The sequence below is a fragment of the Eretmochelys imbricata genome, chromosome 20 (assembly GCF_965152235.1).
Source record: "Eretmochelys imbricata isolate rEreImb1 chromosome 20, rEreImb1.hap1, whole genome shotgun sequence".
Classification (NCBI taxonomy): Eukaryota; Metazoa; Chordata; order Testudines; family Cheloniidae; genus Eretmochelys; species Eretmochelys imbricata.
In genome coordinates, this window is record NC_135591.1 from 609,499 (window position 1) to 635,832 (window position 26,334).

At 42.4% G+C, this 26,334-nt stretch overlaps 2 protein-coding genes and 1 long non-coding RNA gene across 5 annotated transcripts in view; 2 read left to right on the plus strand and 1 right to left on the minus strand.

Moving 5' to 3' along the window:
* DIP2B (disco interacting protein 2 homolog B) overlaps positions 1–4,590 on the plus strand; it is a 128,136-nt gene extending 123,546 nt beyond the window's left edge. For all 3 annotated transcript variants that reach the window (XM_077838812.1, XM_077838813.1, XM_077838815.1), the window contains one exon: positions 436–4,590. In XM_077838812.1, the coding sequence (XP_077694938.1) occupies positions 436–688 (253 nt within the window). In that variant the 3' untranslated portion in view covers positions 689–4,590. The remainder of the gene's footprint in view (positions 1–435) is intronic.
* Positions 4,438–12,416, minus strand: LOC144277815 (uncharacterized). The gene is made up of 2 exons (XR_013348484.1): positions 11,610–12,416; positions 4,438–4,614 (listed from the first exon to the last, which is right to left on the minus strand). It is a non-coding gene; the product is annotated as an uncharacterized LOC144277815 (long non-coding RNA).
* Positions 12,417–12,510: 94 nt separating this feature from the next.
* Positions 12,511–26,334, plus strand: part of ATF1 (activating transcription factor 1) — a 31,890-nt gene continuing 18,066 nt past the window's right edge. Inside the window, exons 1-2 of the mRNA XM_077838816.1 lie at positions 12,511–12,665; positions 24,401–24,517. Of these exons, the coding sequence (XP_077694942.1) occupies positions 24,407–24,517 (111 nt within the window). The 5' untranslated portion in view covers positions 12,511–12,665; positions 24,401–24,406. The remainder of the gene's footprint in view (positions 12,666–24,400; positions 24,518–26,334) is intronic.

Genomic DNA, 26,334 nt, shown 5'->3' on the forward strand with positions numbered 1-26,334 from the left:
TGGGATAATCCAGGATTTGTGCAGAGGAAAATGGGAGCAGTTGTTCCCAAATGTAGAAAGGACTGTGGCTGGGAATCCTGTTCCAAGTCAGAAGTGTAACTTTAATATGCAGCTCCTCAACACTTTCTCTCCCCCAGCATACTGCCAGCATCTCCTTGCTAAGATACTGGATGTGTAGTCTGCTCACAGATAAGTGTGAAGAGTTCAAACGTATGCTACATCACGTATGCATTATGCTAGAGCTGCCTTCCACGAACTGGGTACCTAAAAGTAATGAAACAACAGGGAAAGTTCTGGTATGTGCACTGTTTGTACATCATCATGCTGTCTGGGGACCTGAACAAAAGAGGAAGATATGGGAAGGGGGAATAAGATTTGTAACTTCATGTTTATACAAAATGTATGCATTAAGTATATATTTTTATTAAATTTCAGTGCTGTGTTCACATGGACCAACTTGCTGGTGGTAGTTGTGGAGCTGTGTGGCTGTGAACAGGAAGCCCTGGATTTAGTCCCTCTAGTTACCAACGTGGTTCTGGAAGAACATTATCTAATCGTGGGAGTTGTGGTGGTGGTGGATCCAGGAGTTATTCCCATCAATTCCAGAGGAGAAAAACAACGGATGCATCTCCGCGACAGTTTCCTGGCTGATCAGTTAGATCCCATCTATGTGGCGTATAACATGTAATGGGTTAGAGGGGATAATGTTCACAAACTTTGTAGGACCACTAAAATGATCAATGGTGGCTATAGAAATGAAGCTGGTGAAAAGTACTAATACTTGATGTCAAGTTTGTGATTGCCACCGTATTCCCTTCATTTCAGCCTATGGGATTATGATCACATCAACAACTGAGGGTCAAGTGGAAATATGGTAGACAATGGAAAATGTTTGTAACAGTTTACTGAATATTAGCTTTATAGACAATGCAAAGTTGACAAGTGTGTGAGCTACAAAATTCCTAAGGCCTTTACAGTAGTGTTACCTTTTTCATCTGTTGTACATATTTGTATTTTTATCTAATACTGTTTTATGATTCTATAAGGGGAGGGTTTATTTACTTAAGATAATAAACTTATTAAGAAAAGTCATCAGAGTCCTGCAGTTCCCCAGTATATAATGTACTTTGCAACTATACTGTAGCTGTTTGTTCCATGGGATCTCACTGCTTATTTAAAATTGTGCCATGACCAAATCCAATAACCCCCTGAAAGTAAGAATTACTTATTCGTATAGATATTTCTTTAATTTAAAATGGATTTTGCCTATATTTTTAAAATGTAAATATTAATATACATAATTCACATAGAAAATTGGCTTAAGTAATGATGAGGACTGTAATTTGGTTAGACAACTAATGTGAAAATGCAAATCTTAGAAAAGTTTTCTTAATTCAGTATGTATGTAGTCTTTTATTGCTGGCCAGAATGTCATAGTATGTAGAAGCCTATGTTTTTAAGGCACATCTTTCTAAATGAGGTTGAAGTATTTAAGCTTTTGAAACACTAAAAATAAAATAAAAATTTGATAGAAACTGCATTGCATCTCCAGAATGCTTAACTGAAAATTTGTACGCTTGTGAGACAGCCTCGGCTTCCTCTCATTACAGAGCTGTGTTTAAAAAACGAAAAGCTAAGATTATGGCACAGATTGACAAAAATAATTAAATTTATTGCTGGGATTGTGGCTCCATCCTTAATTTATTCCACAGTGTGCCCACAGTTATAGCAGCAAATGTAATGTGTACATGGACTTTATATGGAAAATGCCCTGAATTTCCTTGAGGCATTCACCAGAAAGAATTTGATGATTCTGGAAGTGAGTTGGCTGAAATCAGCAGTGTGATTTTTTTTTTTAAAAAAAAACAAGAGGGACAAAGTGGCAACAGAAAGCAAGGAGAATGTTGTTCTAGTGCATGCATAGTGAAATATCTTCAAAAAAGTCAAGATTACAGCATCCCGAAATAGTTGGTGAGTTTGCGGCCTTTATAAATGCTGAAAAGCAGAAGCCTTAAAGCATGCAAGAACACTAACCATTTGGAAGTTATTGTAGTTGTCTGGCACAGTGGGCTGAGGGAGAGACAAGGTTTCAGAAGCAACTATCTTTCTTTCATCTCACCTTTAACAGCATTTGAGCATAGTTGAATTTCTTGTTTTTTCCCTTATGTGATTAAGAAAACAAAACTTTGGAAGCATATAAGACCTGACAGCAGAAATTGTAACAGCTCTTTTGGGCCAATTATGGTCTGTTATGTAAATACATGCTTAAAATATTTTAATATGTATTATTTACCTCTGTAACAAGTATACAGTGTGTTTAGGTAATTTTTATAAATGTTTATAATGTAAACTTGTATAAATCCAAATCTATAACAGCTATATTAAGTGCTGCTGTGACAGCCATCTGTAAACAAGTCGTGGTTCTGTACTTGAAACCCCCTCCTCATGAATGCTTTATAACAGTTCTTCATTCGGGGCTGGAGTGTTAAAATTCAGATATAAAGCTCTGAATATATTCTCAAAATATTTAGGGTTAATTTGCCTGTCATAGAGGTGGAAGGATGTATCTTAATTGAGTATGGCAGGTCTAACAGAGGGAGAGAATTCTTTACACACAAGCAGCTTAAAAATTTACTTTTCTAAAGAGTTGATGTTAAATTCCTAGATTTTGAAATAAGACCCTCGTGGATATTTTAAAATAACAGTATTTCCACAGTCATACTGCTAGGTAGTTATAAAGTGTACAGAGCCTCCATATGAATGTGGTTTTAACAGATCCTCTACAGAAATTAGGAAATGGACAACTGTGTAGTTGTTGATACAAATTAAATGCTAGTGTAGATCAGCTGGGTAACAGCATATAAATTGCCTATGACCAGCCCTGACCTCCTTGAGAGAATCTCCCCTTTTTATTACACACTTTCCTTGTATGGCAGGAATGATTTGCAATGCAGCTTCACTTTGTTCTCCTGACTGTTGAGAAGACAGTTCTGAAAGGCTTTTTTCATATCCTAGTTACTTAACTTTTTAGATGCATTGTTCTGAAAATATTAAATCCTTGTCCACTGAGGGAGAACCATAGCACAACTCTAGAAACTTTGATTGGGTTTCTCCATTTACGTAATTTTGCATTAACAAAAATTCACAAATGTCTTGTGATATGAATTTAATCAAGGATTGCTAATATGTGCAGTGCAGAGAGACTTTTAGAGTGGCATTTTGGAACTTTCAATCTAGAAGGCTGAAGTTCTCTCTCTAATACTGAAAAGCTCAGTAATTTTGATTTCTCCTCCCTCCACCTCAACCTGAATTTCTAGAAGCTGAATAATTTCGTTTTTAAATATGTCTAGTTTAGTGTGATTCTAATCAACTGTATTCTGATCCATACATTTCTGTGACTAGGGAACTCATGGATTCAAATTGTAATCTACGGTCTTTTTGTCCCCTCAAATCTTGTTTCCTGATTAGTAGCATATAGAAATGGCCAACTTTGACATTACTGGTGCTTCTGAGAGTGTGTTCAGCATAACAGGAAAAAGCGTGTGTTAGCGGAATGAACATGGGCTGGGTGTCAGGAAGTCCTGGATTCTAATAACAGTTTTGCTGCTGACTTGCTGTGTAGCCTTGGGCAAGTTATTTCACTGCCTTAGTTGGCAGATCTATAGATGGGGATACAATCTAATCCTTATGACATCCCTGTAAATAACTAGTTATTCAGCACTAAGTATCAGTCGCTGATGTCTCCTTGAGTTTGGGAGCACAGTGGCTCTTCCAAACTGATTAACAACTAATTTGATTCATTTTGGGAGAGCCTTGAGAGATGTAACCAATTCATCCAAAAATATTTTCTCATTGTAATAGGGAAGAATCCCCTAAGTGAATGACTCTTGACATTTAGATTAAGGAACCTGGCTGGCCACCAAAGGCTTTGACATTAGCTATTCCTGTTCAGAGCTGGATTTGCCTCTTCCCCCATCATAACCATGTATGGTACCCTTTTGAATCCAGCAATGAGTCCAAAGGGGCAAACCTACTCATGTTCAGCTCTCCACTCCAGTTTGGCTTTTTGCAGTTCATCCAGTTGCAGAAGCAAATAAACGTCCCAATAGTGTCCATGCCATGAATCTGAGTTGAGAGCTGCAGTGTACCCTGAGAACCGTTACCTCTGAACTAAAAAAAGTTCTTATACACCTGACTATTGTATGATTACTGCCCTAGCAAAAGTATTTGTGGCATAAAATTGGAGTACTTTACATAAGTCTGTCTGTTAACACTTACACTGCGCTTCTGATAACTCTGTAATTAAATTGGGTCATACTATTTGTCCTGGAGATAAAATTGTAAAAACAAGATTAAATTTTTAGCCTAAATGTAATTTTTCTTTAATTACTATCAACATATTTACCATTGTCAAATTCAGACTACAACATTATGTAATTATGTATAAAGGTTTTTTATTTATTTGAAATTAGAGTAGATACATTTTTAAATTTAACACCTGGCTGGACAGTGTTCCATCAACGCATTGATTGTGTTTCCTTTGTCTTGTATTAATAAATATTGATGCCTGATTGCTTTCCTAGTTCTTCATCTGCTGTCTCTCTGAACTTCTTCCTTGAGGAAACAAACATTGGGTGTTACTTGTTCTGGTGAATTTGGGAGCACGAATGCATTTTTCAAATGCATTAAATTGTTCGCATTCACTGATGTATGCAAAACCTGCTGTATTGCACAGTGCTAGCAACCTGAACCTGTGAGGAACTGAGCGCTCTCAACTTCCATCAAATCAAAGATGTGCAGACCTAAAGTACTGGGCCCCTGTATCATTTCAGATCAGATTATAGTTGAGATCCATTGGGTGAGGGAGGACTAATGTGCAATCAAAACATTACACACTTATTTTTAATATTTTACTTTGAACAGTGATTTGTTCTTAAATTGCTAAAAATAGACCATCACTTGGCTTTTGTTTAGTTTGTTTAATAATTTCTGATAAGTAGGTTATTGTAAAAAATTGCTATTGATCAATCTCAAAATATTTTACATTATGAATTGTTTGCATTAAGAAAAAAATTAAAGCTTTCACGTGGGATTTTAAAATACATTCAGCATTACACTTCAGTGGGCGCAGAGTTAGGCCACTGCTGAGTGCTTTAGAAAATCTCACACTCAAATATTTATCTTGTATAACTGAAGGTCCTATTCAGCAAAATGCTGAGCACCTTGCAAATCCCACTGAAACCACTGTGGGTTGAGGGCACTCAGCAAGTTACAGGATCCAGCCCTTACGTGGTTTACTAAGGCTACTTTCTCCTGATATGACGTTTTCATATCCATAATACATTAATTTTGAAGTGAAACAATTTCAAAACAGGTTTCAGAGTAACAGCTGTGTTAGTCTGTATTCGCAAAAAGAACAGGAGGACTTATGGCACCTTAGAGACTAACCAATTTATTTGAGCATAAGCTTTCGTGAGCTAAAGCTCACTGCATCATATGCATCCGATGAAGTGAGCTGTATGTAGCTCACAAAAGCTTACGCTCAAATAAATTGAATTTCAAAACAGAAATCACTTACCCTATCTGTGTTCAAGTTTACTATTATACTAAATTGTTTATCTAGAAAATATATACCAGTTGAACACAATTTACTGTACCATAACTGACACGCTGAATTCTAATTGCCCTTGAACATGTGTGGTGCTTCAGCCAATTAGAAACCAGCCTATTCAAACAGCAGATAGACAGTTTCATTTCACTTTGTGAATAAATTTGTGAAAGCTCAGCCGTCCTGCAATCTGGTTTAAAACAATGCAATTTGTGGTGTGACTTTTAGCAAAGTTACAAATTTGTCAGGGTGCTTTCACTACATGCACAGCTCACTCTACCATGTTCCACAAGATTTTGTCCATGATTTTAGGAAATGTGGACTTTTGACATATAAATTCCTTTTTAACTAAGGTATATTATCTTTGTACTCTGGCATTAATATCAGTTAAGCCATTTAAAGGTTTGACTTAATTTAAACACTGTACTGTTAATTGTTATGGACATTATTTGTATTATTGAACACTGTTTACATTGTCAGACATATTAAGTGTCTCTCTTGACCTTGGACTATACCTGTTGGCCCCATTTATTTATTGTCAGGGAACATTTTTATGCCATTTATCTCCTCTTTAATACACTGAGAGAGAGATAACTGAAAACAACCATTGACATGTACAGGATAAAAATACCAGTAAAGTTGGAAAGAATGTTAGACTATTTTGTTATATTAAGTTTAAAACCTAGGAGGAAAAAACCCAACACTGTTAATATTCCCACCCTTAAACTTTCTTTGGCCAGCTGTCATGGCAGAACAGCTACATTTGGTTTTCCACTGAGAGATGAGATAGGACATTTGGCATTATCTGAGATTCAACATTGAATAATCTGTGCTGTCAAAAACGAATGATAGAGATTGTGTTGAAGGAAATCTTATCTACTTCAAGTATCTGTAGATGTAAATAAATACTTTGGTAAAGTGAGATTATAATTTTTATTATCCAGCTCTCTGTGTATAACGTGTGTGTAGATCTATCCAAACAGGCTTTTCCAAAAACCCTAAATGGTAGGCCTACTGTGCTTTCCTTTTTTATATTAACACATTCCCTTTCCAGAAAGCCTTTTTCACACAGCTTAGCTTGATGTAGAATAAAAATAAACAGTTGAAGGTGTATTTCTGTAATTTTCTGCTATTTCTAGGACACATAATGATTTATTCAATCTTGGTTGTGTGGGGGAACTATGTAAATATAAAAGGATAATTAATCTGACTAGAGAGTCTGGAATCATACAGGTATCCAGCATGACCGCAATGATCAGTGCTTTATTAGTTATGTTACTCTTTTTATTTTCTAATTCCTTTTATCATGCCTTTCAAGAAGTGGGCTTAGATTTCAATTACTAAATTTGTTGGGTGATTTGAGGACACTTTTTCAGTTTTGGTTACAACAGTACTATCAAGATATGCTTATAAGCTGGTGAGGTATTATAGCAATATATTGTAACTTTAGTACTTTACTTATTCCTCTGGCACAGTACTGCTCAAGAGTTGTCTTTGTCTAAACAGATTCTTGAGAATTTAGAGTTTGAGCTGTAGTTTCAAGAGGAATTTTAAAAAAATACCAAGGACATATTAACAAAGCATTTTTCTATTTGAAATATTTTACATATTATTCTTTTAAAAAAATCTCAAAAACTGTTACTCTGTGGCATTTGTCTCCTGTGATACTAAAATGAGCCTGCAGTAGGACAGTGTGCCAAGATGTCTTGCAGTGAAGCAAGCTACTGCTTCCAAAGTGAAATGCATATCAAAATGGTGTTGGAGAAAGAGTTTGGCATTAACTGTCTGTATTTCACAGCCTCCCCATCAGCTAATTTCCTGGAAGGGGAGATATATTATTACTAGGATGTCTTAAGAAATTTAGATTCACAGTTGTAACTACATTACATTAAATGTAAGGGCAATCCTCCAAACCTCTTTGTAAACCTTTCATGATAGGGTTGTAGTATTCAGATGATGAAAATTTAGGTTTCTGTTGCTTGTCTTAGATGTCAGTCACATCTACAGCTATAATTCAGCCCCCTCACCAGCCACGTGGAGCAATGAGGTGTTTTATAATTGCTTTAACATAAAACTAGAAGTCTGAAACAAACCAAATACCCATTTGTTTTTTTCCTTGAATAGCAAACCTTTTACAAACAATTTTGTACACACTGAGGCAAAAAAGTCTTTTTGTACAATATTTTAATTTAAAGGGTCAATGTCAAGTCAAATTTATCCCCAAATTTACAGTATGGAGGTGAAGAAATACCTTCTGTAAAACCTATACCCAAAAAAAAGTTATATTTTAAAATTAAACTAACAATTAAAATACTCCCTTTATTTGTAACACAACACGGCATAATGTTAGTGCAGGAAAGTAAAATTTACAACTAGAAACTAACGAAAAAAATGGGATTGATTAGTCTAAGGGCATGGCTACACTGGAAACTTCAAAGTGCTGTCGTGGGAGTGCTCCTGCGGCAGCACTTTGAAGTGCGAGTGTGGTCGCACGCAAGGGCTGGGGGACAGGTCTCCCAGCACTCCTGGTAATCCACCTCCATGAGGGGATTAGCTCCGAGCACTGGGAGCATGGCTCCCAGCACTCGGAGCCTGTTTACACTAGCGCTTTAAAGCGCTCTGACTTGCTGTGCTCGGGGGGTGATTTTTCACACCCCTAAGTCAGCAGGTTAGAGCGCTATAAGTGTAGCCAAGCCCCTAGTGTCTGAGCTTCAGAACTAACAAATGAAATGTAAATGAAATATTTTAATCTATATTTTGTTTAAATCACAAATTTACCAAGAATGATCATTTAAAAAAGAAAATAACTGGGAAGGGATTGATTTTAAAAGTCAATTACTGTTAAACTTTTAATACATAATAAAGATAAAACAAATATCCAACTAATGTAAATATTAAAAACCTAAAACACAGGAAAAAGGGTAAAGGTGACATGCCTCAAGGTTCTGATGACATCAGATCATGAACTTTGTCATAGTTACCATCTTGTCATCGGAACACTTGATCTGTGTGTTGCTGGCAGCTGTGGAGGGTGTGTGGCTTAAGTATACACAAACTGAAAAGTATTTACATTCTATTCAATGTAATTACATTCTAGCCTTTGTGGGCCTGCTCCAACATTCATTGAAGTCAGTGGAAAGATTCCTCCTGAATTAAATTATATGTGGATCAAACTTGACACAGCTTCCATTACAGTAAATAGCTAAACTCTCTATAATTGGGACCCTAAAGGTAGCTGTGAAAGAATCACTGTGAACAGAAAGGGAATGTTACTCATAATGTACTGTACTAACTACCACTTGCAACTTTTATTAATTTTTCTTTGAGATTTATGCAGATAAAAAAGGTAGCAATCTGTATGTATGTTTCAATCTTAGAGTAAGAATGTTGGCAAAAAGATAGGATTGCTACATACATTTACATGTTTGATCTCTGCTCTTAGTCTAAAGCCACCTTTACTATGCAATGAGGCTAAAGAGAAACCCAAGTCTATTTTCAGTGATGTAACTTCCTCTATTTTAAACTGTATTGAAACAATAGTGTTTTTAAAAAAGTCTAACAAGAATTGCTTAAAATTGCACATCATTATATTACAGACATACATATATTTAAAGGAAATATATTTTCTGGCATTGGTTTGTTATGTATTTAAATTCTGATGGCTTAGATGTTAACCACCATTAAATTAAGTATCATAATTTTGTGGCAATATTTGATGTTTTGCTTTATTCATGTTTGATTGGCACATCTGATTCATTTTTTCATATTTCAGTTGCAAAATAAAATTAAATGCTTTTATTTTTGTTTTGGTATGAGTGATTTTTTGAATATGAAATGCAAAGGGTTCAAGCTGTACAGAAGGTCTCTAAACAAAGTCCATTGTAATTATTTGTATCAGGGGGTAGCCGTGTTAGTCTGTATCCACAAAAACAACAAGGAGTCCGGTGGCACCTTAAAGACTAACAGATTTATTTGAGCATAAGCTTTCGTGGGTAAAAACCCCACTTCTATTATTTGGTGTTACATTTAAATAATTATTTCTCGCTATTGGAGATTTTTCTTTCTTTCTTTCAGCAACCTGTCAGGCAAGTTGCATAGGCTTTTTCATGCTCTTGCGCAATCTGTTCGCACTGGCTACAGTGCATTAATTGAGCTTTATGTAAACCTAGAACTAAAGAACAATATTGCAGCTTTATGCTAGCAAGGCATCAGCTGTAGGGCAGCGGCAAATTTGGAGAACCATCAGAAAGCATTGTTACAGATGCCAACTGTTAAGTAACATGTTAACACTGTCGTCATTGCATTGGCTTTCCACTTTCTCTTATTGAGACTTAATACATCATCACTAACAAACTGCAGTTAATCATGCTTGCGGTATTAAAGATTGTTGTTGTGTCACAACGGTTTAATCCAGTGGTTCTCAACCAGGGGTATGTGTGCTCCTCAGGGTCCGCAGAGATCTTCCATGGGGTACATCAACTCATCTAGATATTTGCCTAGTTTTATAACAGGCTACATAAAAAACACTAAAGAAGTTAGTACAAAATAAAATTTCATAGACAATTGTTTGTTTATACTGCTCTGTAAACTATCCACTGAAACGTAAGTACCATATGTACGTTTCAATTTATTTTATAATGTAAAAATTAAAAAGTAAGCAATTTTTTGGTAATAGTGTGCTGTCACACTTGTATTTGTATGTCTAATTTTGTAAGTTTTAAAGTGAGGTAAAACTTGGGGGTACACAAGATGCTTAAAAGGTACACAAGATGCACAAGACTCTGGAAAGGTTGAGAGCCGCTGGTTTAATCTTTATAAGAGGTAGTTTATAAAAATTTTCAATATTAAAATGTATGTAAAAAACTATAATAGAGGTATGTTGTAAATAAAATAACTATAATTTCCACTGATGACAGACTTAAAAATCAGGCTAGAGCAAAAGCTGGGGTTTTAGAGTCTCTTCTGCCACCAAAATGCTGAATGGTGCTGTGACATTTTGAAAGAAAACATGTCAACCGTAAACATAAGTACATATAAAAGAATTGCTTTGCCAACAACTGAAATTGAACCTTTGTGGTAGAAATGAGCAGCTGTTTAACAGTGCATAGCAACACTAAACAATTTAGTAGGAAAATGTATAATGATTCTTTTCTCCTAAATGAAGCTTTTATTTTGATTACTGACTGGCTTTAATTTGTTCCTCAAGCAGGGCCTTTTTATCAACACCTTGCTGATTATATCTCTCTGCTAATTGGGAAATGCTGGGATTACAGGGTTAGGACATTGCTTGGGTTCCATCGGTTTGTTTCTCAGTATTGTTTGGATGGTCTTTCTCTCAGTATCTCCCTATGCTCGTAGTTTACTTATCTGGAAGGAGTCTGTTTTTATAGTGAGCAAATTTAATTTTCAATCTCAAACTGAAGGAGGTTTTGAGGATTTAGCACGTTACTGTGTGGGAAGGAACAGGGAGGGGAGAGAGACACTTGAAGAATCTTCTGTGGGTGAGCTAATGTCCTGTAATACCTATAGGCTCCAATCATAAATTGGTACCTTACTGCACTACACCACATAATAAAGCTACACAAAAGACAACAGGTGGAGGGAGCACAAAGGAACAGGGTAATAGGTATATCAGGACTCCAAAACAGTTTTCGCTACAACTACACTTCTCTAGAGTGCCTGACATGTTCTCGTGCAGCTTGAATGAGGTGTCAGGTGACATGATGTCCCACAAATTACTCTCCTTGCAGACTGGTAATGTTGTTTTGAACATCTGCAGGTTATGGCCATGTTTGTCCCAGGGTGCAATAGAACCTCATAGTTATGAACAACTTGAAAATGGAGGTGGTTCATAACTCTGAACAAAATGTTAGGGTGGTTCTTTCAAAAGTCTGCAACCAAACATTGACAGTCAAGCTTTGAAACTTTACTATACAGAAGAAAAATGCTGCTTTTAACCATCTTAATTTAAATGAAACAAGCACAGAACTAGTTTCCTTACCTTGTCAAATCTCCCCCCTCCCCTTAAGTTTAACACTGTACTGTACAGTATTTGCTTTTAGGGTGGGGATCTCTGCTGCCTGATTGTGTACTTCTAGTTCCCCATGATGTGTGTCGTTGACCGGTCGGTTCATGATGCCAGTGTTCACAACTTAGGTTCAACTTAGGTATTGGAAAGACGAGGTGGACGAGGTCCTCTCTTTCATGGGCCCCACTTCGGGGTGGAGACAATGCCCAGCACTGGGGCCGCGGGTTTCACGCCACGGGGAGCAGTGTGGGTCCGTGAAGACCGGGCCGCCCCTCAGCACTGGGGCCGCGGGTTTCACGCCACGGGGAGCAGTGTGGGTCCGTGAAGACCGGGCCGCCCCTCAGCACTGGGGCCGCGGGTTTCACGCCACGGGGAGCAGTGTGGGTCCGTGAAGACCGGGCCGCCCCTCAGCACTGGGGCCGCGGGTTTCACGCCACGGGCAGCCCCTCAGCACCGCTCTCTGGCAGGCGGCCGCCGACTCAGGGCTGACCCATGAACAGCACCGGGAGCTGGGCCGGTGACCCCCGGGCGGGAGGGGTAAAGCCCTGTCCGCGCGCCGCGCCAGCGGGCTGCGTCGTGGCCCTGTGTGCGGAGCAGGGACGGTCCCTCCCGCAGCACGAAGATGGCGGCTGCTGGGCCGATGCTTGGGCCTAGCAGCCCCGTCATCCTGGACAGCGGGGCCACCCCCGAGCTCGGCGGGAAGATTCGGGGGGGGGGGCAGTTGAGGAGGCCTCGGAGGGACGTCGACGTCACTTAGACCTCCGGAACTCTATGGCGCGTCCTCAGGGATGCCCTGAAAGGCGCTCTAGGCGGGGAACTCTATGGTCGGAATCTCTAGCCCAGGCCTCCGGTTGACTCTATGGTTGCAGCCCGCCCACCTCGAGCGTCCCGGCCGGGCCTGCTGTGTTTACGATGCCGGCGGCACCGGTTTCCTGAGACGGAGACAGCGGCGGCGGCGGCGAGAGCGGCGGCTCTTCCCTCTGGGTGCTCGCGGGGCGAGGAGGGCGGCGCGGCCTCTGGGCCTCTGAGGTAAGAGCGGACGTGAACGACTCAATCAGGGCGCGAGCGGGAAGGGCGGCGGACGCGATCGAATCAAGGAGCGCGAAGGGGGGGGGAAGGGACTGGGAGACGCGGACGCTGAGGGAGCGCGCGACAGCCTCGCGCCCAGGGCTTGGGGGAGGGGAGCTCGCGGCTCGCTCGGGTCCCCTCCCCTGGGGGCGTGGGCGAGGCAGCTGCTCTGCCCCCTCCTCGCCGCGCTGGACTCGTTGCTCAGCCCCCGCCCTGTCTCCCCTCACGAGCCGCCCCGCGGGGCCTCGCCTACGGCCCCTTGGCGCTGCCCCGGAGCCCACGAGCCCCCGAACGGGGCACGCGGGAACGTAGCCGGGCGGCGCCTGCGTTCCCCACGGCTCGTTCCCGCGTGCCCCGGCCAGCGCAGCAGGGCGAGCCCTGTCCGCGCCCCGCATCCCGGCCGGCCTGGCCCTGGGGCCCGCGTCGCCTCGCCACACAGCTGCCGTGCCTGCGCCCCCTCGCCCCGCGTCACCTAGGGGGTCCGTACCCCGCGCCCCCTCGCCCCGCGTCACCTAGGGGGTCCGTACCCCGCGCCCCCTCGCCCCGCGTCGCCTGGGGGGTCCGTACCCCGCGCCCCGCGTCGCCTGGGGGGTCCGTACCCCGCGCCCCGCGTCGCCTGGGGCGTCCGTACCTCTCCCGCGTCGCCTGGGGCGTCCGTACCTCTCCCGCGCCCCCTCACCCCCTCACCCCGCATCGCCTGTGGTGTCCGTACCCCTCGCCCACCTCACGCCCTGCGCCCCCTCGTCCCGCGTCGCCTGGGGTGTCCGTACCCCTCGTCCCGCGTCGCCTGGGGCGTCCGTACCCCACGCCCCCTCGTCCCGCGTCGCCTGGGGCGTCCGTACCTCTCCCGCGCCCCCTCACCCCGCATCGCCTGTGGTGTCAGTACCCCTCGCCCACCTCACGCCCTGCGCCCCCTCGTCCCGCGTCGCCTGGGGTGTCCGTACCCCTCGTCCCGCGTCGCCTGGGGCGTCCGTACCCCACGCCCCCTCGTCCCGCGTCGCCTGGGGCGTCCGTACCCCTCGTCCGCCCCGCGCCCCCTCGCCCCGCATCACCTGTGGTGTCCGTACCTCTCGCCCACCTCACGCCCTGCGCCCCCTCGCCGCCTGTGGTGTCCGTACCCCTCGCCGCCTGTGGTGTCCGTACCCCTCGCCCCGCGTTGCCTAGGGTGTCCGTACCCCTCGCCCACCTCACGCCCTGTGCCCCCTCGCCGCCTGTGGTGTCCGTACCCCTCGCCGCCTGTGGTGTCCGTACCCCTCGCCCCGCGTTGCCTAGGGTGTCCGTACCCCTCGCCCACCTCACGCCCTGCGCCCCCTCGCCCTGCGTCGCCTGGGGGGTCCGTACCCCTCGCCCCGCGTCGCCTGGGGCGTCCGTACCCCTCCCGCGCCCCCTCACCCCTTCGCCCCGCATCGCCTGTGGTGTCCGTACCCCTCGCCCACCTCACGCCCTGCGCCCCCTCGTCCCGCGTCGCCTGGGGTGTCCGTACCCCTCGTCCCGCGTCGCCTGGGGTGTCCGTACCCCGCGCCCCCTCGTCCCGCGTCGCCTGGGGCGTCCGTACCCCTCGTCCCGCGTCGCCTGGGGCATCCGTACCCCTCGCCCGCCCCTCGCCCCCTTCGCCCCGCATCACCTGTGGTGTCCGTACCCCTCACCCACCTCACGCCCTGCGCCCCCTCGCCGCCTGTGGTGTCCGTACCCCTCGCCCCGCGTCGTCTGTGGTGTCCGTACCCCTCGCCGCCTGTGGTGTCCGTACCCCTTGCCCCGCGTTGCCTAGGGTGTCCGTACCCCTCGCCCACCTCACGCACTGCGCCCCCTAGCCCCGCGTCGCCTGTGGTGTCCGTACTCCTCGCCCACCTCACGCCCTGTGCCCCCTCGCCCCGCGTCGCCTGTGGTGTCCGTACTCCTCGCCCACCTCACGCCCTGCGCCCCCTCGCCCTGCATCGCCTGTGGTGTCCGTACCCCTCGCCCACCTCACGCCCTGCGCCCCCTCGCCCCGCATCACCTAGGGTGTCCGTGCCCCTCACCCACCTCACGCCCTGCACCCCCTCGCCCCGCGTCGCCTGTGGTGTCCGTACCCCTCGCCCCGCGTCGCCTGTGGTGTCCGTACCCCTCGCCCATCTCACGCCCTGTGTCCCCTCACCCTGTGCCCCCTCGCACCAACTTGTGATGCCCTGAATCGCCTGTAAGGTTGGCACACATTGCCCACCTCACGCGTGTGTTCCCTCGCACCAACTTGTGATGCCCTTAATCGCCTATCGTGTACGTACACATTGCCCACCTCACGCCCTGCATCCCCTCACCCTGTGTCCCCTCGCACCAGCTTGTGATGCTCTGCATTGTCTGAGAGGTAGGCACACATCACCCACCTCACACCCTGCACCCCCTCGCACCAGCTTGTGATGCCCTGTATTGCCTGAGAGGTAGGCATACATCGCCCACCTCACACCCTGCATCCCCTCGCACCAGCTTGTGATGCCCTGCATTGTCTCAGAGGTAGGCACACATCGCCCACCTCACACCCTGCGTCCCCTCACACCAGCTTGTGATGCCCTGAATCGCCTATCGTGTACGTACACATCGCCCACCCCTCGCCCTGTGTCCCCTCATGCTGTGTCCCGTTGCACCAGCTTGTGATGCCCTGCATTGCCTATCTTGTACGTACGCATCGCTCACCTCACGTTCTGCGTCCCCTCACCCTGTGTCCCCTCACACCAGCTTCATGGTGCCCTGCATTGCTTATCGTGAACGTATGCATCACCCCCCCCTCGCCCTGCATCCCATCAGGCTTGCCTCACGGGGTCCCACCTCACCTCACACCCAGCTGTCTCGCCCGCACCCTGTGTCCCCTTGCACCAGCTTTGTGATGCCCTGAGTTGCCTATAACATAGGTATGCATCGCCCACCTCATGCGCTGCGTCCCCTCACGCTCTGTTCCCTCACACCAGCTCTGTGATCCCCTGCATTGCCTATAATGTACACATGTATTGCTCGTGTGTCATTCATGCCCTGTATCCCCTCACTCCACCCTCATAAGCACTAAGAAAAGGAGTACTTGTGGCACCTTAGAGACTAACAAATTTATTGGAGCATAAGCTTTCGTGAGCTACAGCCCACTTCATCGGATGCATGCAGTGGAAAGTACAGTGGAGAGATTTATATACACAGAGAACATGAAACAATAGGTGTTACCACACACACTGTAAGGAGAAAAAAGAAGAGGAGTACTTGTGGCACCTTAGAGACTAACCAATTTATTTGAGCATAAGCTTTCCTGAGCTACAGCTCACTTCATCAAGTGATCACTTAAGGTGAGCTATTACCAGCAGGAGAGCAGGGGGGGAACCTTTTGTAGTGATAATCAAGGTGGGCCATTTCCAGTAGTTGACAAGAACATCTGAGGAACAGTGGGGGGTGGAGGGGGGGAATAAACATGGGGAAATAGTTTTACTTTGTGTAATGACCCATCCATTCCCAGTCTCTGTTCAAGCCTAAGTTAATTGTATCCAGTTTGCAAATTAATTCCAATTCAGCAGTCTCTCGTTGGAGTCTGTTTTTGAAGTTTTTTTGTTGAAGAATTGCAACTTTTAGGTCTGTAATCGAGTGACCAAAGAGATTGAAGTGTTCTCCAACTGGTTTTTGAATGTTATAATTCTTGACGTCTGATTTGTGTCCATTTATTCTTTTACATATGCGCTGCCCACGTCTCTCTCACACCCTGTATCCCATCCTGGCATTCTGCATTACCCATAATGTACACATGTGATGCCCACATCTCACCCACGCCCAACATCGTCTCATACCAGCCTTTTGGGGCCCTATGTCACACCCAGCATATGCCCACACCAACCATATCTCACAAGTTCCCTGTATCCCTTTCCCTGCCTCACAGGGCCCCACATCATCTGCAACGCAAGGTTACGCAGCCCATTTGTCCAGAATACTCCTCGCAGCCACCTTGTGGGGGCCTCATGTTGTCCCAGTGCAGACTCTCACTAGGCTCAACATGTGTCCATATTCCTCCCTTGCACTAGCCAGGAGTGACTCCATATTACTCCTCAGCACAGGCCTATTCTGGGCCCATCACACACAGGACCCATATCTCCCCACAGTGTCTTCAGTCATCAGACACATCTGATGTACACACCTTAATTTCATTGATGCTCTTACTACCTGTTACTTCAGGATGCAGGCCAGAGGCCAGCATTTCTGACACATTCCCAGTATCCTCACCATGTTAACCCCGCTTTAACATACAATGCAGGAGAGAATAAACTTTCTGAAACCTCAATGTCCTCATCTGAAAGTATTAAGTATACATTATTTACTTGGAAGATTATAACAGGGAGAATTGGAGACTCACACTTTGGAGATCAGTTACATTAAGAGCATTACCAAGAAGAACCAATCAATCAGTGTCTACATTAATTTTGCGGGGCCAGTTCCTCCCCATATTATTTACTGATTTATATTAATTATTTGATAAAGTAATTTTTCTTGTCTAACAATAATTAATTCAATGGTAATTAAATGTTCAGTTATTCACTATTTAGTTTTCAGTATGCTTTCTCTGTATGTTGTTAACACCATGTTGGGGGGCGGGGGGGCTTGTTAATACTCTGTTCTTTTATATGTGAGTCCTTTATGCTCAATGTAACATAACCTTTTTTGTGGATCAGCCTTAACAAATATAGGTCTATAGATGACTAATAAGGGAAATGAAGTATCAAGGAAGCTTAAAATCCTAATGTAGTTCTTTCTGGGCCCACCTAAACATTTCTAGAATAATTGGTCTGTGTCTAGAGCTATATTTCCTGTTTCTCTAAACCAGAATTCCTGTTGCTTTCAGACACATGTGGTCGACTATTATTCAGAGATAAGGAAAATTACCCCTTTGTGGTTTGTGCAATTTACTTCTTGCCCCAAACTTGACAATATCTTGATTATGGCCTTTGTTCTTTTATTGTTCCCTTGAAGATGCTGTTCTCAGTGGGTGGTCCCCAGAGGTTTTGGTTGCCTCCTTGTTTTCTTGTGTTCCACCTGTCTGTTTCATCCATCTGTTCTCTCTCATCTTCTGCTTAGATCTGTAAGCTCCTTGGGGCAGAGACTGTCTCTGCTGTGTGTTTATACAGCACCTAGCACAATATATCAGTGAACCATACCTGATACCCCTTGGCACTACTGTAATACAAATAAATAATAATTAATTGAACACTCCTCTCCTACTTCCTGGCTTGCATTTGCAAGGATATCCTGTCATAGCCCATCTATCTTTTACTGATTTCAAGGAAACTGTAGATCAGCCTTCTTTTGGGTTCAAGTACCTGTCACTGTCTGTTGGATGCCTGCTTTCTAGAAGCACCTAATATTCAAAAAAAGATGAGACTTTGATTAACTGCCCTTGCTTATGAAAAAGTTGTCTGTCAAGCTTACAGCTGGGAATTCAGGAATCTGTTTCTCTAAAACTTCCTTTACATATCTTCAATTTAATTTTGTAAAAGTTAAAGCTGCATAAAGTACCTTATTTATTTGTAGTTCATATACTGCAATTTACTTGAATCGCTTATGTAGAGTGACTTTGCATGCGCCTTACATTTTAAAAGAGCAGAAAAGCAAAACAAAGCTTTTTTTCTGGTTCTTTACCACCTATAAAAGTAATGTTTTATGCCTCGTTTGACACTTGTTACAGGCACTTTACAAACGTGTGTTAGGAGAGAGTCCCTTCCCCAAAGAAGTTACAGTATAAACAGATGGGACAGACAAAAGGTAGAAGAAAGGAAGTAGTATTTATCCCTGTTCTACAGATGGGGAGTTGCGACAGGCGAAGTAACTTGCCCAAGGCACACAGAAAGTCTGCGACATAGTGGAAATTGAACTCAGGTCTCCTGAGTTCCAGTCCATTGCCTTAATCACAAGACTAACCTTACTTTTGTTTTAACCCCCGCCACACACACACACATCATGTAAAATAAATTTCAATATATAAATGCATATATCAAAATGTATACATTAACTTTAGAATATACATAGAATGTACACTTTAATGGGCATGCTTTATCTTTTGATTTGTGGGGTTAAGAGTGTAAGCAAATATTTGGAAATCTATCTATTCATCTGCCCCAGTTGTCATCTAGCTGCAGTGCAAAGGCCTTTTCGGTATTGCTGAAAGATATATTAACATTCTCATGTCACGTTTCTAACTAGACTTCCCAATCACCTTACCAAAAAGATTAAACTTTTTGGATACATTGACCCTGATGCTGCTGCTCTTGGTTTGTCAGATTTGTTGCCACTTACCCATGAACTATGAGGTCGTAGAAGTTATGATCCAGAATCACTCAGTGAAACTATGTGGCCCATGTTATACAGGATGTCAGATGAGGATCATAAAGGTCTCTTCTTGCAGTACAATCTACTAATCTGTTTTCCTGGTCAATGTCTTTTGTGTAATTGATCGTTTAAAAAGACTATAACTAGGAAAGCAGTTTCTCTGCCTTAGACAAATTATTCTGACTAGTTGATGGATTGCTAAACTCTTTCTTAGCAACAGTAAATAGCATACTTCATATTATAGATTTCTCTGAATTAATAACAAGTAGGTCTCTAAAGAAAAGTTTGGTGCCTGATATTAGTACATTAGCATAATGAGATTTATTTTAAAAAGGCTTTAATTTTCTCTAGTGGTTCTGTGGACTTTGTTTTCAGGTAGAATAAAATGTTTTCAGAGTAATAGCATAGTTTACTGGAGTTGTCAAGCTTTGGGAGAGGTTTTTTTGAGCGTTTAATTTCTTGGCTGATTTTTGACTATGCCTGCTAAGGACCCAATTATTCAAAGTGTTGAGCACTAGAGAGCTGCTGAGCAACCTTAACTTTCTTCTTTCAGGATTGAGCTCTGAGAGTTTTTCTCACTGCAGAAAGGTTGGTTCTTGTGTTGGAGATGCACTCAAAACAGAACAAAAATTTGAATTGATGTCATGCTAAGTTGCTGTCCCTGTGACTTGTGATTTGATGTCAGTATCATAGAATCACAGAATATCAGGGTTGGAAGGGACCCCAGGAGGTCATCTAGTCCCAACCCCCTGCTCAAAGCAGGACCGATCCCCAATTAAAGCATCCCAGCCAGAGCTTTGTCAAGCCTGACCTTAAAAATATCTAAGGAAGGAGATTCCACCACCTCCCTAGGTAACGCATTCCAGTGCTTCACCACCCTCCTAGTGAAAAAGTTTTTCCTAATATGCAACCTAAATCTCCCCCACTGCAACGTGAGACCGTTACTCCTTGTTCTGTCATCTGCTACCACTGAGAACAGTCTAGAGCCATCCTCTTTGGAACCCCCTTTCAGGTAGTTGAAAGCAGCTATCAAATCCCCCCTCATTCTTCTCTTCCGTAGACTAAACATCCCCAGTTCCCTCAGCCTCTCCTCATAAGTCATGTGTTCCAGTCCCCTAATCATTTTTGTTGCCCTCTGCTGGACTCTCTCCAATTTTTCCACATCCTTCTTGTAGTATGGGGCCCAAAACTGGACACAGTACTCCAGATGAGGCCTCACCAGTGTCGAATAGAGGGGAACGATCACGTCCCTCAATCTGCTGGCAATGCCCCTACTTATACATCCCAAAATGCCATTGGCCTTCTTGGCAACAAGGGCACGCTGTTGACTCATATCCAGCTTCTCGTCCACTGTAACCCCTTGATCCTTTTCTGCAGAACTGCTGCCGAGCCACTCGGTCCCTAGTCTGTAGCAGTGCATGGGATTCTTCCATCCTAAGTGCAGGACTCTGCACTTGTCCTTGTTGAACCTCATCAGATTTCTTTTGGCCCAGTCCTCTAATTTGTCTAGATCCCTCTGTATCCTATCCCTACACTCCAGCGTATCTACCTCTCCTCCCAGTTTAGTGTCATCTGCAAACTTGCTGAGGGTGCAGTCCAGGCCATCCTTCAGACCGTTAATGAAGATATTGAACAAAACTGGTCCCAGGACCAGTCTTGGAGCACTCCGCTTGATACGGGCTGCTAACTAGATATGGAGCCATTGATCACTACCCGTTGAGTCCGACAATCTAGCCAGCTTCCTATCCACCTTATAGTCCATTCATCCAGCCCATACTTCTTTAACTTGCTGGCAAGAATACAGTGGGAGACCGTGTCAAAAGCTTTGCTAAAGTCAAGGAACAACACGTCCACTGTTTTCCTTTCATCCACAGAACCAGTTATCTCGTCACAGAAGGCAATTAAGTGGAAGGCAATCAGTAGAATCCATCTGATTAATTACAGCTAATTAATATACAAAACATCTTTTCACAGAGGTATCTTTTCTACTTTTCTGTCAGAAATTATATGTTATCTGTCAATTAATAGCAAAATAAACATACTAGGAAAATAGCTACTGTATGTGCATAGTATCTTAACTGTACATGTGCAACAACTTAGTATTTTAACATTCAATAAATAGGATAGCTTTTTAAATTTGAGACTAGAGATAATTTTTCTGTAAGGTCCATATTCTAGTTTATTTTTTAACTCATGTGTTAGTCTCCTTAGTACAACTCAAAATTTGAAGGCAATTTCAGATTTTGCTGTATGGTAATTCAAACTGAGGAATCTGGTTAGTTGAATGGAATGATTTTTAGTGATCCTCAGGCTCAGGATAATAAATTGAACCTGCCTATAGTCAGCTGTAAAGCATCATCTATGCTGAAAATGAAACACTGTTTGAGAGCAGAATAGTTTTTTTTTAAGTGATATGACTGGCCTATGTGAAGATTTAAACTGATTTCTAACAGTTTGGCGAAGACTGTCCTTTCAAAGCAAATCTATTCAGCACAGTGCTTAGAATACTGAGTCCTTACATTTAGACTGTAAAGGTCCTTCAGGCTGGTATGTGTGGTTTTTAATTTTTCTGTAAAACACCATTCCCGCCTACAGTGCTATAGAAATAATAAATAATTTGGAGTATTGGGAGACCCACGTCCTCTGGCTAATGGGAACTCTGTAATGACTCTGAACTGCCTATTTTCAGCTCTCCCTGTGCCATATAAAATTTTTCTTCATCCCAAAAGTATGTACTTTGGCTTCAGCTAAACGTATGTTTTGTTGTTGTTGCAAGTGGTCAGCGCAGTGCTGTTAAAAACTGAAGTACTTACAAATTTTCCGTTTCGGTACACTGATCTCTCTTTTCAGAGTAGCAGCCGTGTTAGTAAGTGAGCTGTAGCTCACGAAAGCTTATGCTCAAATAAATTGGTTAGTCTCTAAGGTGCCGCAAGTACTCCTTTTCTTTTTGATCTCTCTTTGGCTGAGAAGTTGTGTCATCCAAGATTAACTTGAACTTTCTCACCTCTGATAGCGTCTTCCTGAAAGCTGAATAGATAGAAATCACTCTGTGTAAAACATTAGCATGCCTCCCATAGACAATACATACTTTTTCAGCTAAGTAGGTTACTTTTGAAAAATAGATGCTTGTAAAATTTTTGCACACTTAATTGTGCCATGCTGGATAGCATGTACTTCCTTACTGATTCATTGGATGACATAAGTGCTTCACATCTCTTTATTTACTTTGTGCATTCGAGAGTGATTTTCTGTTTAATCCGTTTCATTTTTTAATTACAGTCAGTTTCTCCTGTTCTTATTGTGACTCTCATGCAGCAACAGGAGAGAGAAACATTTTTAAAAATAAAAAAATGTGGTTGAAAACTACAGGAACTGCTGAGTACTTGGAGACTGGTGTCCTATCAGAAACTCCTTTATTTTATTTTTTGCAGTTGAGTAAATTAGACAGTGTCCTGTTCACCAGTGATATTTGTCATATCTGAGTTGGCAAAAATACATAATATACATTTTTCCTTTGTAAGAATGTAGTTGATTTTCACCAGCTGTACCTTGCTTTCTTTTGTGTGCATTGTGTGACTCTAATAAACAAACTTGCATACTGCGTTTTTCAGTAATGTTGTTCTTTACCGTTGTAAGTAAATGTTATTTAAATTACTTCCGTTACCAATTTTGTCTCGTTTTAAAAATCTTTCTTTTAAATTTTCATGTACTGCAAAGCAACAGCTGCCGAGGAAAGAAAAATCACTGGGATTAAAACCCTGCCTTTCCTCCTGCACAGTAGCTGTTTTTGTTTGTTTTTTGCAAGCAGGGTAGTGTGAAATCGAGTAGCATGTCAATCTGGCTCCTCATCTGACTCTCACTGCTGCTGGTGCTATGGGGAAAACTACTGTGTAGGAGCATCAGCACCATGGTGATCTTAGCCAATGCTATAGGGGGTTTAGGTGGGGGTTTAAAAAAAAGTGGATGTATCGGAAGCAATGTACAGCTCTCTCAGTCCCATTATTCTAAAGTGAAACCTCTATTTTGCTTGTATACTATAACAAATTTTAAAGAATCCTAATACCTTATTTTGAGGGGTACAGCTTCCAATCTCACTATATCATTAATCTTCCCAGTTTTCTCACTACAAGACCATATTTTGCAACCTCCTTGAGGAGGAGTCTTCTTGACTTCAGAGTGACTCCTCACATAAGTAAGGATGGCAAGATCAGGCCCTGAGTCTTCATGTAAATTGACTTCTTGCCCTATGAGTATATGTCAAGCTGCAAGAGCTGTGGTTGATCGCAGTAGGGAAAAATCAATGACTCACATTTCCACAGAGAGAAATGTAGTTTCCAGTCTCATAGCAACTGTCCTTGCAACTGTTTCAACCCTTGTGTGACAAAATATTTAGCACTTACAGATCTTTTAATGTCTCATTCCAGTCCACCCCCTCACCCTAAATGTGTCTACATTTTACATTACACTAAATCTCCTGATTTATGGTTTTAACCTTAAAATGATGTCAGATAATTAAATGTAAAAAGTGAAAATCTGAGAAAAGTTACCTTGACTTTATAATGAAAGGGTCTGGTTAATTTTATAGGGTCTTAAAATAATGACATCTTGGATCTGCTTATGTTTAATGTCTAAATACTAGCTATGCTGTTTACACTTAGGGAACAGCTGGATTTTAAATTCAAATTATTTAATTTTAACTGTTTTATGGTAATTATGGCTGGTGTCTTGGATAAACAGATTTTTAGAATCTGATATCTGTCAATTACTAATCTAGAGATGCAAACAAGTTAACTATTTAGAGCACCCTGTTCTTTTAGTACACTAATACACATGCGTAGGGGTGATAACTTTAGTGTAGAAATTTTATAGGCAAATGTAACCCTTACCGACAACGGGTGCATCTGAACCAGTGCTGAAAATAGTTGAACTCCTAAAGTTGACAGAGTGAACCCATTTCAGAGTGTGTGATTGAGGATTTAGTGGGCTCTTGGACAGCACTCAGGGACAGGACTTTGGAGTGGTCTTCTTGGCTTTCACACTGATTCGCTCTCTGGGTTTGGGCAAGTTGCTAATGTGTTGTGCTTCAGTGCCCCATTTCTAAAAAGGGGATAGTAACACTTAACTATGTCAAAGGCAGATCGTGAATCTGATTAAAGAACGTTTGAGTGCTTTGCTATCCTCTGATGAAAAGTGGTGTAGAAGTGCACAGTACTAATGTTAATTATGTCTGGGATTTTCATATAGGCATAAAGAAGTTAGGCACCCAAAGCCTGTTGAAAGTTGATGGAAGTTGGGCATCTATCGTCCTTTGAAAACCCCATCCTACGATTTTGAAAAGCATTGTTAATTGAATTAACCCCCTGTTTTTCTTGTAGTTGATTATGGAAGAGGTGCACAAGAATACCGGTAACAGTGCAGCCACGCCGCCACAAACAGCGTCCATACAAGGTACACCACTACAGGCAGCTCATCTCTCTCACATTGCTCAACAGGTAAACTTTTTGAACTAGTTAAGAGAATTTTTTTGTGTTCAAACTCTATTCTACAGTTTTATCAAACATTCAGGGAGAATAAGAACCAGGAAATAGGGTGGCAGAAGTGTACAGTTTGTTTTTTAATTGACCCCACAAAATTAATTTCTTGGCTTGGATTCAAAATATCTAAATGTATCTGATATTAGTACAGTGCAGCACATTTGGCTCTCATTCTTGTTAAATTTTAGATCCTTTGCAATATTCACTCAGCCTGACAAATGGGAGTAGCTGAGCACTTGCAGCTCTCTTTGACAGGAGTCGTTGATGCTCAGCATCTCTGAAACACTTTCTTTTAAGCCATTTGGAATTGAGTAAATGAGTTAATTTTACAAAATAAAACGTACGTTGGAGATTTTTCTGTGAACAAGCTCCAGTGAACTCTGCTAAAGAACACTTAATTTGGGAAAAAAAACCATACTGATGCTTTGGAAATGTTTATCTTTGTTTTTGATGAAAAACATTTAATGAGGGAACCACATTTTTCAAGTTCAAAAGTGAATCGTTCAGGATGCAGCCACTTTAAGATTGTTGAATCTGCAAAATGAGTTTTCCTAGAGAATGTCTGCTCTCACTGTCCTTCTGTCCCTTTTCTGAGCTGTGCAAAATAATACTTTGGTAGATGATCCAGAGTTTGCCCCATGTAGGGAGTTCAGTTTTTAATGTAAAATTTAGCTACAGTTTAGTCATAATTGCTTGAAGCAATAACTGGATAGTGAAGGTGAACAAACATCCTGTTGTTTGATTACAGTCTAATTCTACAAAATATTTGTTTTCATTTGGCATGGGGTTGCCAAAAAAGTTAGTTTGTTTTGTGACACCAAAGTAAGTTTTGATTATGTAAGAACTTAGCTATTCGACTTTTATTAATATTTTTGTATATATAGGTTTTAATAATTCATCTTTTCTAAAATAAATATCTTCTATTCCAGATTAAGAGAAGTAGTGCAGAATTTAGGGGAGGAAACTGGTGATTTAACTTTGCACTTATTTGTACAGCTTTAGTAAATTTAAAAGTGCAAAGGCTCATTTGAGTTCAAAGTCATGAGTATAAACTTATCAGAATGTTAAAATTGTTGTATACGGAGATCACATTAATAGAAATTAGGTTCTGCTTATTCATCTTAGATTTAAGATAAAGCGATAACTGAGATTTTAATAATAAATATTGAAGACCAGATGTCTTAAGTCTTATATTGACAAAGGTCAGAAACCTTATTCTATAAAACTCTAAAATATATGCTGAATAATGCAATCAAATTGCCATAAAGAATGAGTGCTTGTTTGTTTCCTCCATGGTATCTTTAAATTCTAGCTACAGAGTTCTGTATAGTTCACCAGACCGCAAATTGAGCAGCACTGTTTTGTTTTCCTGGAATTTATCAGAGTGACAGCGATTGTTAGTGGAAGCCAGTTTCAACAACTTCTCTGACACCCTCCCTGTCCCACATGTATACATTGTTGGTGTAATTTTCAAGTCCTCTCTCTCTCCCCTCCATGTTACTGATGTTACTTAATCCTGCCAGATTTTCCAGTACACTCTCTCCAGAATCCATCACTTCTTCATGCTCATCAGTAAAATCCTAGCCATGCCTTGTTAGTCTCGCATCTTGATACAACAACACTCCTTTCTCTGACTTCTCACTTGTCTCCAGACCATAATTCAGCTGCAAAAATAATCTACTTTGCCTGACCATGCTCAGATCCTCCTTTCTTTTGCCTTCTGCATTGAATTCTATCTCCTCCTTGCTTTCCAGGCCCTGTAAAATTTGGCTCCT